The 12136-nt window shown below is 41.5% G+C and overlaps 1 protein-coding gene across 1 annotated transcript in view; it reads left to right on the top strand.

The window, feature by feature from the left end:
- HGF (hepatocyte growth factor) overlaps window positions 1–11534 on the top strand; it is a 114932-nt gene extending 103398 nt beyond the window's left edge. The window contains exons 14-18 of the mRNA XM_054987801.1: window positions 893–967; window positions 4648–4791; window positions 5184–5290; window positions 7335–7480; window positions 10850–11534. Coding sequence (XP_054843776.1) covers window positions 893–967; window positions 4648–4791; window positions 5184–5290; window positions 7335–7480; window positions 10850–11011 — 634 coding nt within the window. The 3' untranslated portion in view covers window positions 11012–11534. The remainder of the gene's footprint in view (window positions 1–892; window positions 968–4647; window positions 4792–5183; window positions 5291–7334; window positions 7481–10849) is intronic.
- The last annotated feature ends 602 nt before the right edge of the window (window positions 11535–12136 follow it).

Below are 12136 nucleotides of genomic sequence, written 5' to 3'. Positions count from 1 at the left end.
AATCATTAAACCACCAGAAATCACTACTTCATTTTTGCAGTATGCTTCCTGATGCGTTTTTGAGCCATCAAGTTGACTGTAAAATGCAAGGATCCTGTTGGCAGCTGTCAGATGCCTGCAAGCTGGATATGACCCTTTGACTGGATGTGCAGTGTTCCAGGACTTCCTCTTTTTTGCTTTTCTAATTTACTATATGATACACATCTTCCATATAATAACAACAACAACAACAACAACAACATTCAATGTTTATACTGCCATTTAGGACAACTTAATACCCACTCAGAGTGGTTTACAAAGTATGTTATTATTATTCCCCACAACAACAAACACCCTGTGAGGTGGGTGGGGCTGAGAGAGCTCCTAGAAGCTGTGACTGACCCAAGGTCACCCAGCTGGCTTCAAGCGGAGGAGTGGGGAATCAAACCCAGTTCGCCAGATTAGAGTCCCGCGCTCTTAATCACTACACCAAACTGGCTAGGTAGTCAGGCCCATATTACACTTGTGGCGCTGAATTATGAGAAGAAACTATACCATGTTCGAAGGAAGACAAAATCATTCATGCTCAGGTACAAAGAGTACCTGTAGACTGAAAAACAAACATTAAAATTTCTAGATAGCCAACGTAATGTTGTTGGACACCTTTCTGAGCAGGATCTTTCCCCCCAAAGGCCATACTTCTTAGGAAATTACATCATTTAAAGATACAAGCAACTAAGAGTTTGTGATTCCTCCCCCCCCCCCCCCAGCTTTGTCCAGGCAAAAATCGATGAAGATATTTTATCTTCTGATTCTTTTAAATGCAAGATGCAATGAATAAGAACAAAATTGATGTGAAGTATATGCTAGAAGCTATGACCAGAAGAAACTGTTCCAATTTGTTCCCCTACAGGAGCGGGCATATCTGCGGAGGTTCGTTAATTAAGGAGGACTGGGTCTTGACAGCAAGGCAGTGTTTTCCTTCTCGGTATAGTAAAATTTTTATTAGTAGAGACATCATGTGAAAAATGTGTACTCTTCCTCTGGAATTTGCACTAGGGTTCTGTTTTCCATCTCAATGCTTTCTAGATCTATAGTAATTAGAAACTTGTAATCCACATAATTGTTGTCTTTATACTAATGATACAATCACAAAACAGAATTAGTGCAAAATTGGAAAATTCCAGGTTTCTGTTTAGCTAGGAGCCTAGATACAAGACAATGAGGCCTGCAGCTCATGGAGGCTCAGAACTTACCCATCAGTGGCTTTTTCAAGGTGTGAACTGCCTGCCAACCACAAGCCTTACCAAACTTGCCCACTTTCCCGGAACATGGGGCAGATGCCACGTTGTGGAATGGTTCTCAGAAGACTCACAGATGGCACATCAAAGAGGCATGTGTTGCTCCTGAGCCACTTAGAATCTTGCTACACAAGACATCTGACGTGTTCTTCATGTGTTGGGAGACACAATGTTAGTTGGGAAGCGTAGTTTTGAAATACAGAGCTGGTGGAGATTGCTTCAGAGGGGACAGATTCTCTCACAGCCCTCCACCGCCTCTGGTGTCTCCCCTTCTGGAGCCTTTGCCCTGCCAAGGCTTGGTTAATTCAAAGGTTTAATCAGCAAGGGTGGCAGGGTAAAAGCTCTGGAAGGGGAGACAGTCCAGCACACCAGAGATAGCGGAGGGCTGTGAGGGAATCCATCCCTTTCAGAGCGATCTCCGCCAGCTCTGTCATTCAAAGCTATGCTTCCTGGCTAACATTGCATCTCCCGACACATGACGAACACACACCCAGGCACCTTGTGTAGAATAATAACATTTAATTTATATACCGCCCTTCAGGACAACTTAACTCCCACTCAAAATGGTTTAAAAAGTGTATTATTATCCCCGCAAACAGACACCCTGCAAGGTAGGTGGGGTCGTGACTCGTGAGAGCTGCAAAGACTCTTAGTTTGTATCACTGAATCGGACTGTAAAATTAAGACCCAAGATTGTTGGATTCAAATTGTCAGCTAGCCATGAAGCCCTATGGGAAATCCATCTATTTAAATTATCTCTCAGCTTGACCTACCTCACAAGGTAATTGTGAGGACAGAATACAGGGAGAACCATATAGTGTGCCCTGGCTATCTTAAACAAAGACATATTATATAACTAATTAAATTAGGAAGTAAATGAAACCAGGAGGTGCAGATTATGTAAGAAAATGCTTTTGTTTTTCAAAAATGACAAATCTGAGCACAAGCCAGTTTTAAAGATGCTACTTCCATCCAGTTGCTTTCAAGGTTCACTGGAGTGTGTTTTAACTTTCTGAATGTCTTTTTGTGGTTAATGCAGCAGAATACAAAGACTGTATTCTAGCTTAATGTTAATTGCCCCCCAAACTGCAAGAACAATCTCTTGGATGTAGCCAGGGCTTTTTTTCTGGGAAAAGAGGTGGGGGAACTAAGTGGGGGAACTCAGGACCACACAATGACGTCACTTTGGTCCAGCTGGAACAAGGGGGGAGTTTTTAAATCGCCCTAGGTGAAAATGGTCACATGGCCGGTGGCCCCACCCCCTGATCTCCAGACAGAGGGGAGTTTAGATCGCCCTCCACTCTGCGTGGCGAGGAAGGAAATCTACTACCCTCTGCCTGGAGATCAGGGGGCGGGCCACCAGCCATGTAACCATTTTCAAGAGGTGCCGGAATTCCATTCCACCGTGTTCCAGCTGAAAAAAAGCCCTGGATGTAGCCATTTCATTAGAGACAACATCAGCATGATTCCAGATGAGAGAAACAAGAAGAGATGTGATTTGAAATGACTTGTAGTAATGTTATGTCAAATGGGAGTGAAGTAGACACAGGATTGCTAATAAGAACCTTTCACTTCATTTGTGGAGTTTCTAGTCCTCCGTAATTGTAGACTGCAAAGTATGCAGATTGCAGAGTGTAATACATTTATATGTTGGAGCCATTTCAAGCTTTTTAAGATGCTGTCCCAGTTACCTGGAGAGACATTTTGAAGTTACTGCTTAAGATCACACTCAAAAACTATACTCGGTTGTTGTGAACAGCAAGAGGTGTTTATTTGTTTTAAGAGAAAAGTGTACATCTCTTAATAGTTTTACACCAGCATGTTGTACTTTATGAGACTCCAGGATACATAGACATCATTTAATCTACCAAGTTGCTTGTGGGTCTCTGACAGAATATGGTATCTAGTTCTTCCCTTTTGTCTCTAAGCAATCATCCTGGCAAATTTTTTTGTGGCAGCTTGCAACATTCACCAGGCAATCATGTGTACTGAATGTAAATATTATGTAAATTATATAAATTGATACTGCCCTGTTTTTGGTTATTATGGCCAACCTCTCTTTTGTAATCTGTAAATCTGAGATTTGTGCTGGTCATTGACAGAATAAACTTGATTGATTGACCATCCTGGTTCAAAGCTTGCAAAGCCTTTTGTTTGGGGGTCGACTGGCCCTTCAATATACCAGGACCGTCCCCTTCGGGCTGCTCTCCACTAATGGCCAAGAACAAGCAGAGCTGTGGCCCTGCAACATGGGCCATTTAGTTCAGCTTTCTCCTCCAGGGCTGTTTTCACATCTGTGTGCACTCAGAGCCACTGGCAATAGAGGGGGCAGTGACACCTTTTGCTTGTATCAGCCTTCTGAGGGCTCAGCATGTGTAGCACCGAGCAGCTGACCTGCCGGTAGGATTGCAATGCTAACTTTAGGTTGGGAAATTCCTGGGGATTTGGGGGTGGAGGATGTGGAGGGTGGGATTTGGGGAGTATAATGCCATAGAGTCCACCCTCTAAAGCCGTCATTTTATCCAGGGAACTGCTCTCTTTTTTCTGGAGATCAGTTGTAATTCTCCAGGCCCCACATGCCTGCAAGTGTTAAGTGCTGAAACTTGGAGTCTCCGTACATGTTACTAAGTACTTAGGGACACTCCAATGAACCTCATTTTACATGTCCCCCCTCCCAATTCCCATGCAGTCACTCATACAGTCACACTTCATTTTGCTCCCTGTGAGTACATTTGCACATTTCATATCAGTTCTTCCTCAACTGCTAAAAGTATCTCAGTTTCCCCCACATCCATTCATTGAAATGAAGATTTTGACACTTTCTCACACCTTAGAGAAATGTAAATTGGCAGTTCAAAGGAGTTTACAGTACTTGTTTTCACAGGAAAAACAGAGCCGAATTGGCACTTTGCCCTTTGGAATCACTTGGAAATGCAGGGAGCTCCCGTGAAAGCAGCATTCACGTGCACTGTGCAAGAACAGCCTGCACATGAATTGAGGACTAGACATACAATCCTGCACTTGAGCATCCCTGGGTACTTAGTAACATGGAGAGAGACTCTTTGGAGCAGAACAGCCAATGGCATAGAGAAAAGTAGAGAGGACAAAGGATGTTTCTGCCAAGAAGAAATGCCAATGAATTATGAAGGTAATGAAAGTAAGAAACAGCAGATGCCCAGGTCATCAGGAAGGAAACTTTACAGCCCCTGTAGCTCTTCACACTGACAACAGGGCCTTTAGCTGCTTTGTTGATAATTACCTGCAGCCATTTAGCTTATGATCACCTGGCTGGGTAACCATAAGATGAGGAGCAGGGAAGAGAATGTGGATTGAGGCTGCCTTATTCGATACATTCTGCTTTGCTTAGGTACAACCTGAAAGATTATCAAGCCTGGCTTGGAATACATAATGTGGAAAGAGCACTTGAGGAAAAGCACAGACAGGTTCGGAACATTTCCCAGCTCGTCTACGGCCCTAAAGGATCAGACTTGGTATTGTTGAAACTTTCCAGGTTTGTAGTTGAATTTTTAAGAACTACCCTAAGAGTCTTTCCTGTTGCTTTCAAAATGAAACGATGAGAGGATGGTAAGAATATGCAGAGTCTTTAGGCTTTGCTTGGACTGGGGTGAGGATGAAGGGTTTAATTTCTTCAAAAGGGTGAAATTGGAAGTAGCTTAAATGAGTCTTGTGTCATCAGATTTTGCCTGCAGACTTCCAAAATTAAGCTCCATGATATAACTGAGCTCCTTTTCTTGAAACTTCGGCTTGTTTTGATCTTGTTAAGAATCCACATGGAACAGAAAATATGCTTGTAGATATTGTCACCTTTGTGGTGTTTTTTAAGAATAAGTCTTTCTCTATATTATTTGCTGTCTGTGTTTCCACCCCCCCCCCCCCCTGTAGACCAGCAGTTAGCAGTGAGGCTGTGGGAATCATCAGGTTGTCTGTTTCTGGATGTACCATTCCAGAAGGCACCACTTGTAGAGTGTATGGATGGGGTTACACCGGAGGTAAGAGGCTTTGGTTTTAAAAGGGAAGAGAGAGCTGTCTGTGGGCAGCTCTCTAAGTTTTCCGGGTTATGACTGTTTTATATATGTGAGTAATTGATAAGAAAGGTGTACCATTTACTGCTTTGAATAAAGTTGCCAATGAATTTGTATGTAACAGAATTACATCATAAATTGGAGAAATACCAAAGAAGTCAGGGAAAATTAAAGAGGGTTTCCAAACAATGACTTAAATGTGGGGTGGAGATGGGTGGTCCGGGTGGGTATTCTGTCCCCTGCCTGCACTCCCCAGGAAACATTAATGCAGGTTGTGGGTGCCTTGTTGGAAATCTGCGGCTAGTGAAGAAATGGATGAAGTTGATTAAAAAAATCGGGGGTTGGTGATCCCGCCTAAAGTAAACGAAGCGGCTATTTGGAGTTTCCTGCTCAGGGAAAACATCAACAGAATTTCAAGGGAAGTAAACTGTTTCAGTGGCGGCGCTATCCAGAATTACTCCAGTCCTACATTTACATTTATTATTATTATGGTTTATTAACCAGCACATATTGATCAAGCAAATTATACTGAAGAAAAACAATAGTGAAATTTACAGACATGAGTATAAAACAGTATAGGTTAAAAACAAGACTTGGGAACATAAAATAAAACATGGACCATAGTGAACTCCCATTTCATGTACCTGATAGCTTCTGTAAGCATTCCTTGTGAATTCTATAAGCTACAGCAAAAAATCTGATGCAAGCCAATGAAAGCTGAGGAATTGCATCAGATAAAAACTTCCTAATGATATCCAAAGGAGGATATTTAGAAAATCTCCATGATATGCCCAGTTTTCTGGACCTTGCCTGCTCTGCAAGAACAGACCCTTTCTGCCATTGGGACCTGTTTATTAACATCCCTCAACAACTGGGGGGGGGGGCGGGCGGGATGTTCCATCTAGCCATGGAGAAAGCCCTGCGATGGAATGGAATTTCTAATAGCGACAAATAAGCTGCTGGGGTTACACATATCTCATTTTCATAGGGGCCAAAAAATGAGGAACTCTATTGATATCTCCCTGCCATTCAATATCTAGACTCCAATCTAAACCCAGTAATTTCAATTGGCTTACAGTGGAGCAAATCTGTATAGAATTGTACTGTCGGGCTTTAAAACTTACTGGCATATGCGTATGCAGCACACAGCGGTCCCTTTGCAGTAAATGGGAATATGCCCACCGTCTACTGTTGCCTTTCATAGGCCAAGAGCCCCCACCCCAACTGCTAGAATTGCCAACAGACCTAGACAATGGTGACACACACGAAATACAGCACCGGATATGTATTTTGTATGTTATCAACATGTTTGGGATTGAGAATTAAGCCCTGTTCATGTCTTGGTCTTCTATTTACTGAATCTGAGTAGCAGTTTACGCAAAAAAAGATTCTTTCTTCCAAAATGTTTTGGATAGTTCATTAATGCTGTGGTATTAAGCACAGTTATTTGGAAGTATTGAGTTCTGTGAATTTTGAGCCAACTTAGATGAGATGATGGAAATTTGTGATCAGCTCCCCCATCCTTTTACAATTCTAAAAATAGTCACTGCACTGGAAAAAGGGCTGAATTGAATTTTGACTACAGCATTGGAGGCAGGGATGTTAACTCCTCTCCCCTACTGTTTTCCCATATCCTTCCACGTCCTTGGCTGTTATTTGCCTTTGAGGAATAACATTCCCATTTTCAGAATTAATGCTTAAGATATACTCAGGATGAAGTGCAAATCTGATTAATTTCTTTATCTTTTCTTAACATGTGTAGTTAATTATATTTATAATGATAAGCAACCGAGGCACATCCTGTTTTGTTCCTTAATGCAAATCAATATAGATGAAAAATTAATGGGTGGTACTGGTTTTGTAGTTATTAATTATTGAGTAAAGATTGCAGTCAGTCAGTCAGTCAGTTAGTTAGTTAATTCATTTATTCGTTCATTTGTTCATTTGTTTGTTTGTTCATTCGTTAGTTGAGGAAGTATCTGAAATGTGTGTTTCTGTATTTCAATTTTAGAGTCCTTTTTTGATGGCGTACTTCGAGAAGCAAACATGATCATTGTGACAAATGAGCACTGCAATCAGGGCTTTAAAGGAAGGGTGATCATGAAGGAGTCTGAAATGTGTGCCAGAGCCGAACGCATTGGCAGCGGAACTTGTGAAGTAAGTTGGAACTCTGTAAATGCTGGAACTCTATAGATGAATGTTGTTTTTATCTGGAATAACTTCTTCCATCTCAAAATCTAAGAGAGTGTGAATTGCAGTTTCAATGAACATTACCAACTAGAAACCTTAACTTAGAAAATGCTCTTTCAACACCCTTCTCTGGTCAGAGTTTTCAAGTTACAAGGTGTGTTGTTCATACCTTTGTTTTATATAAAGACCTCCCCTCCTACCCTCCCCCCATCCCATGCTGAAGAATTGTAAATTCCTACGGGCCAAGCTTTTGTGTAAAAAGCTAAAATCAGAGCTAAGTGGCTAATGGAAATTGTCAGTCTCCGAGTAATCTCTCAGCATATTTAACCCATGCTACCTCTGCCCTTAATCATCTGGGAGTTTGCACGCCTTTAGTGAGAGCAGATAGCTGAAGCTGTGTGCTTAAATTGGGGCCATTCTTCGTTCACTGTCATATTGCCTTGTTGAGAGGGTATGGAGAGCTTTTTGGTTTGGAGTCAAGGGTCCAGAAATGGCTGAATGGGGAACAGGTCAATATCAGGGACAAGGGTCCCTGCCCTAAGATGCAAGCCCTCTACTATGATAACAGTGTCTTTCTCTCATTTTGGAAATAAAATGGAATTGTGATGATGGGACTAGGAAACAGACATGTTTTAAATTTGTACCATGTGCTTGGTTCTGCTTGGAGGGACTTTTGGACTGTGGCTTTTCAACATACCCTAGTCAGAATCTGCCTTTTCAATAGAACCTGATGAGAATTCCGCAGATTGCCTAAATTTTCACATATTCATTAGGGATTGGATGCAAAGGAACCTTGTAGTTCCACTATTGGAAAAGCATTAGCAGATTCATGTATTACTAAAGAAACTCATCAAATCCACTGTCGTTCTTCCACTACCACAAGGCACAGGCAACTGATGAGAGGAAAAAGCAGCTGTCACTACCTGAAGCACACTGGGGCTCGGCTGAGATGAAACCATCCATCAAGCTCCCATCTATGACACCCCTCATGGGAGCTTTGCCTGGCTAGCAAGACTGAGCTGTCCCTACTCAGTGGTCTCAGCAAGCCATAGGACTGCGTAGACTCATAGCAGCAGGGCTTTTTTTCTGGGAAAAGAGGTGGCGGAACTCTCTATTATCACGTGTGTGCAAAGCACGTGTGCACTCCTGGAAATGTGTGATGATCACTTCCAGAAGTGCCATCACTCCTGGAAGTGCTGTCACTTCCAGAAGTGACACTGCTTCTCAGAACCCAGCACAATGCATTATGATGAGATAAATATTAGTAAGCTTAGGAAATTAAACTATTATGAGAAAGGGTTTGTTTCCTTTCTGTATCCTCTACAAAAAGTGAAATCTTCCATTCCTTTTCCCAAACATTTAATTTTTTGGAATCATATTTTAAAATATGCAAGAAGGAGGGGGCCTCTAAAAATCTAAAACCCATCTCACAAATCTAAATTCTAACAGATTCCCTCTGCCAGCATAGGGGAAAAAATCCAAAATTCTTTCTCAAAATTCCACAGAGTCTGAAATTCCTAATCTAATGAATATTGAATTTTAAATATTTTCAGGGAGGGTTCTGCTTTACTGGAGCAATTCAAAATTAGATACTCAACTTTAGCTGCATTAGACCTATACTCAGTTTTAAATGGCTTTTTTTTGTTGCCTGCCGATTCTACCTTACCAATGGCTAAGCTGTTGTGACATTGTGAAATGTTCATAAATATTCCAATGTCCCAGACAAACAATATTCATAAAAACTTCCTTAACACCCATATGTCCACTGCAATTTCAGTGATGTTAATCAGTTGAGGGTGGGGAGAACCATTTGAGTTACAGCTATTAAGACATAAGAACACCTATATGCTGATGAATATATTGATGACAGCCTTCTGTGACTTGGACACAGCTATCCATTTCTAGCATAAAACTGTAATAACCATAACTGATATTTTAACTAATACAAATAACCATAACTGATATATTTAACTAAGACAGAACCAATCTGCATTCAAATGCTGTGGGAACCATAACAATGTCAACATCCGTCAACAAAAGAATGAAAGAAACACACACATATACATGCACAGTCCCACCCACCCCCATGAAAAGAAAGCAGAATGAACTCAAAGCAGCTGTCAGTCCTTGGCAGTTAGATCCCCAAGTTCTCCACAGTTAACACACAGGTGTTCCAGTTGAAGTAACTTTGTTAGAGATCCATTCAGTACAAAGTGCCCAGACCATGGAATTGGCAGAAGTGACATATAATGTTAGTTATAGGGAATATTCCCGCCTTTGAGAAAGAGGACCATTAAAGGGGAGGGGGGTTGGAGTGAGACATTGTTTTAGAGTAGACAGTGAGAAAGATGAACTTATCTTTGGTTCTCCAGAAGGATACATTTTGAGCCAGTTTCAGCTGGCAGTCAAGGACACTGGCTCAGCGGATCGAGAAAGAGAAAGTAAACATTTGCGAGATAACCTACTGGCATTACAGCAATAAAGAACTTCCCATACTCTCAGAGACCAGACACAGAACCCATATACATTCATGGCAGATATGCAGGAGGCATATATGACAGCAGCACACATACACACATAGCCCCTGAATGAAAATAAGACAGAATAAACTCAAAGCAGCATGCACACACAAAAACACACACACACACAGCCCCACCCCCTGAAAAGAAAGCAGAACTAATACAGAACCAACCTGCATTCAAAAGCTATGGAAACCATAACAATGTCAACTTCAGTCAACAAAAGAATGAAAGCAATACACACATACATGCACAGCCCTACCCACCCCCATGAAAAGAAAGCAGAATGAACTCAAAGCAGCACACACAAACACACACACACACAGCCCCCCGAAAAGAAAGCAGAATGAACTCAAAGCAGCACACGTACACACACAGCCTCACCCACCAACTCCCCCAATGAAAATAAAACAGAATGAACTCAAAGCAGCACACACATACATAGAAACCCCTGAATGAAATGAAAGCAAAATGAACTCAAAGAAGCTTAGCCTCCTTTGGAGAACCGGCACCAGCAGCTCTGCTTGCTCTCTCTCTCTCTCTCTCCCTCCCTCCCTCCCTCCCTCCCTCCCTCCCTCTCTCTCTCTCTCTCTCTCTCATAGAGGAATGAAAAGAAAGCAGAATGAACTCAAATGTGAAATGTGAAAATGTGAAATCGTTATTGAATTGAATGACATTTTGCATGATACTATCAGGATCTATCTACAAGATAGTTTGCATGGGGTGGGGGAGAAGCTCCATAGAACTGTGTGTGTCTGTGTCTCTGTGTGTGTGAACTTGCATCTATTCATTTTTATTTTTTCTTTTCTTGTTCCAGCGGGATTACGGCGGTCCATTGGTCTGTGAACAAAACAGGATTAAAATAGTTGTGGGAGTTATTATTCCTAAGCGTGGATGTACCAAGCGACCTTCAGTTTTTGTTCGGGTGGCCTTCTACTTCAGATGGATACATAAAATTTTAATGACGTACAAATCGTAGCTGAATGTTTCATCCAAGAAAACCATTTCCAATTGTGGGAACATTTTGGGAAGTATGAAACTGAAGTGTAATAGAAAGTCCTCGATTTTAAAAAAGAAAGAAATACTACTTGATAGTCAAGTTTTGTTGATATTTATGGATGTTTCTCCTTTTGTCTGTTGGTGTGTTCATGTAAATGTTGATGTGAGCTGTGGTTATAAGCAAGTAGGGGGACCTATTTCCTGAAGATACTTGAATGGGAAAGAAAAATGGCAAAAAATACAATTGCTGGATGATGATGTGTTCTGTGGATTTAGAAAGCTTGATTTTTTATATATGCAGCTGGTTGAGTCAGCTTCTCCATGAGACATGAGCACAGTTTTAATTTAAAAATTTCCTCTTACCTAATGCAAGCCTCTTAATTGATTGTCAGACAGTGAGAAAATACATGAGTTCATCAGCTGGAAATCGGTTGTTTCTCCCACTTAAGAATTAAATTACATTTTAATCCCCAACAAAAATCAATGGCAGTTTGGAAGCCATTGTTAACATTATATTTTTGAATTAAATAGATTTTCGGTGCATTATAATTTGACTCTATGAATGGCTCAGCTAGCATGCAATGGGCCATTCTTGGCATGTAGATGGGTCAGGGGCACCTAAGACACTTTCCCTACATGTCCAAGGGGGACTTCTGTTGCCTTTCTTGAAATGCACATCACGAAATTCATTTGGAAACAGAGTTTGTGATATGGTATGGAATGGGGCTTGCTATTCTGAGGGGGAAAGTTAGAAATCCTGCTATGTGGCATCTTTGGATTCTGGCCATGTTTCTTGGTTTAGGTCAGATCTTGTTCTGTCCTACTCTGCAGCTTATTATCAGAGGGTTGAAGTACATGTTCTTCCCTGATCTTGCATGTGAGAACTGCTGCTGCTGCTCTTCCTAAGAGAAGGACTACTAAAAAGGAGTAACTAAGGGGACAAATTTCTGAGGACATGAGTTGCTCTGGGGGGTCATGGATCATGTGGTTTATTTTATTTGGTCTTTGGTTAGGGTCTGAATGGGTTGAGGGGGAAGGCAGTCTTGGGGTCTGTGGTAGCAATCTTGGTAGCCCTGGCAGATAAATTCTGGGAAGAAGAAAGGAC

This window comes from Eublepharis macularius, chromosome 9 (genome assembly GCF_028583425.1).
Source record: "Eublepharis macularius isolate TG4126 chromosome 9, MPM_Emac_v1.0, whole genome shotgun sequence".
Lineage (NCBI taxonomy): Eukaryota > Metazoa > Chordata > Lepidosauria > Squamata > Eublepharidae > Eublepharis > Eublepharis macularius.
This window is presented reverse-complemented; position numbering and strand designations above follow the sequence as displayed.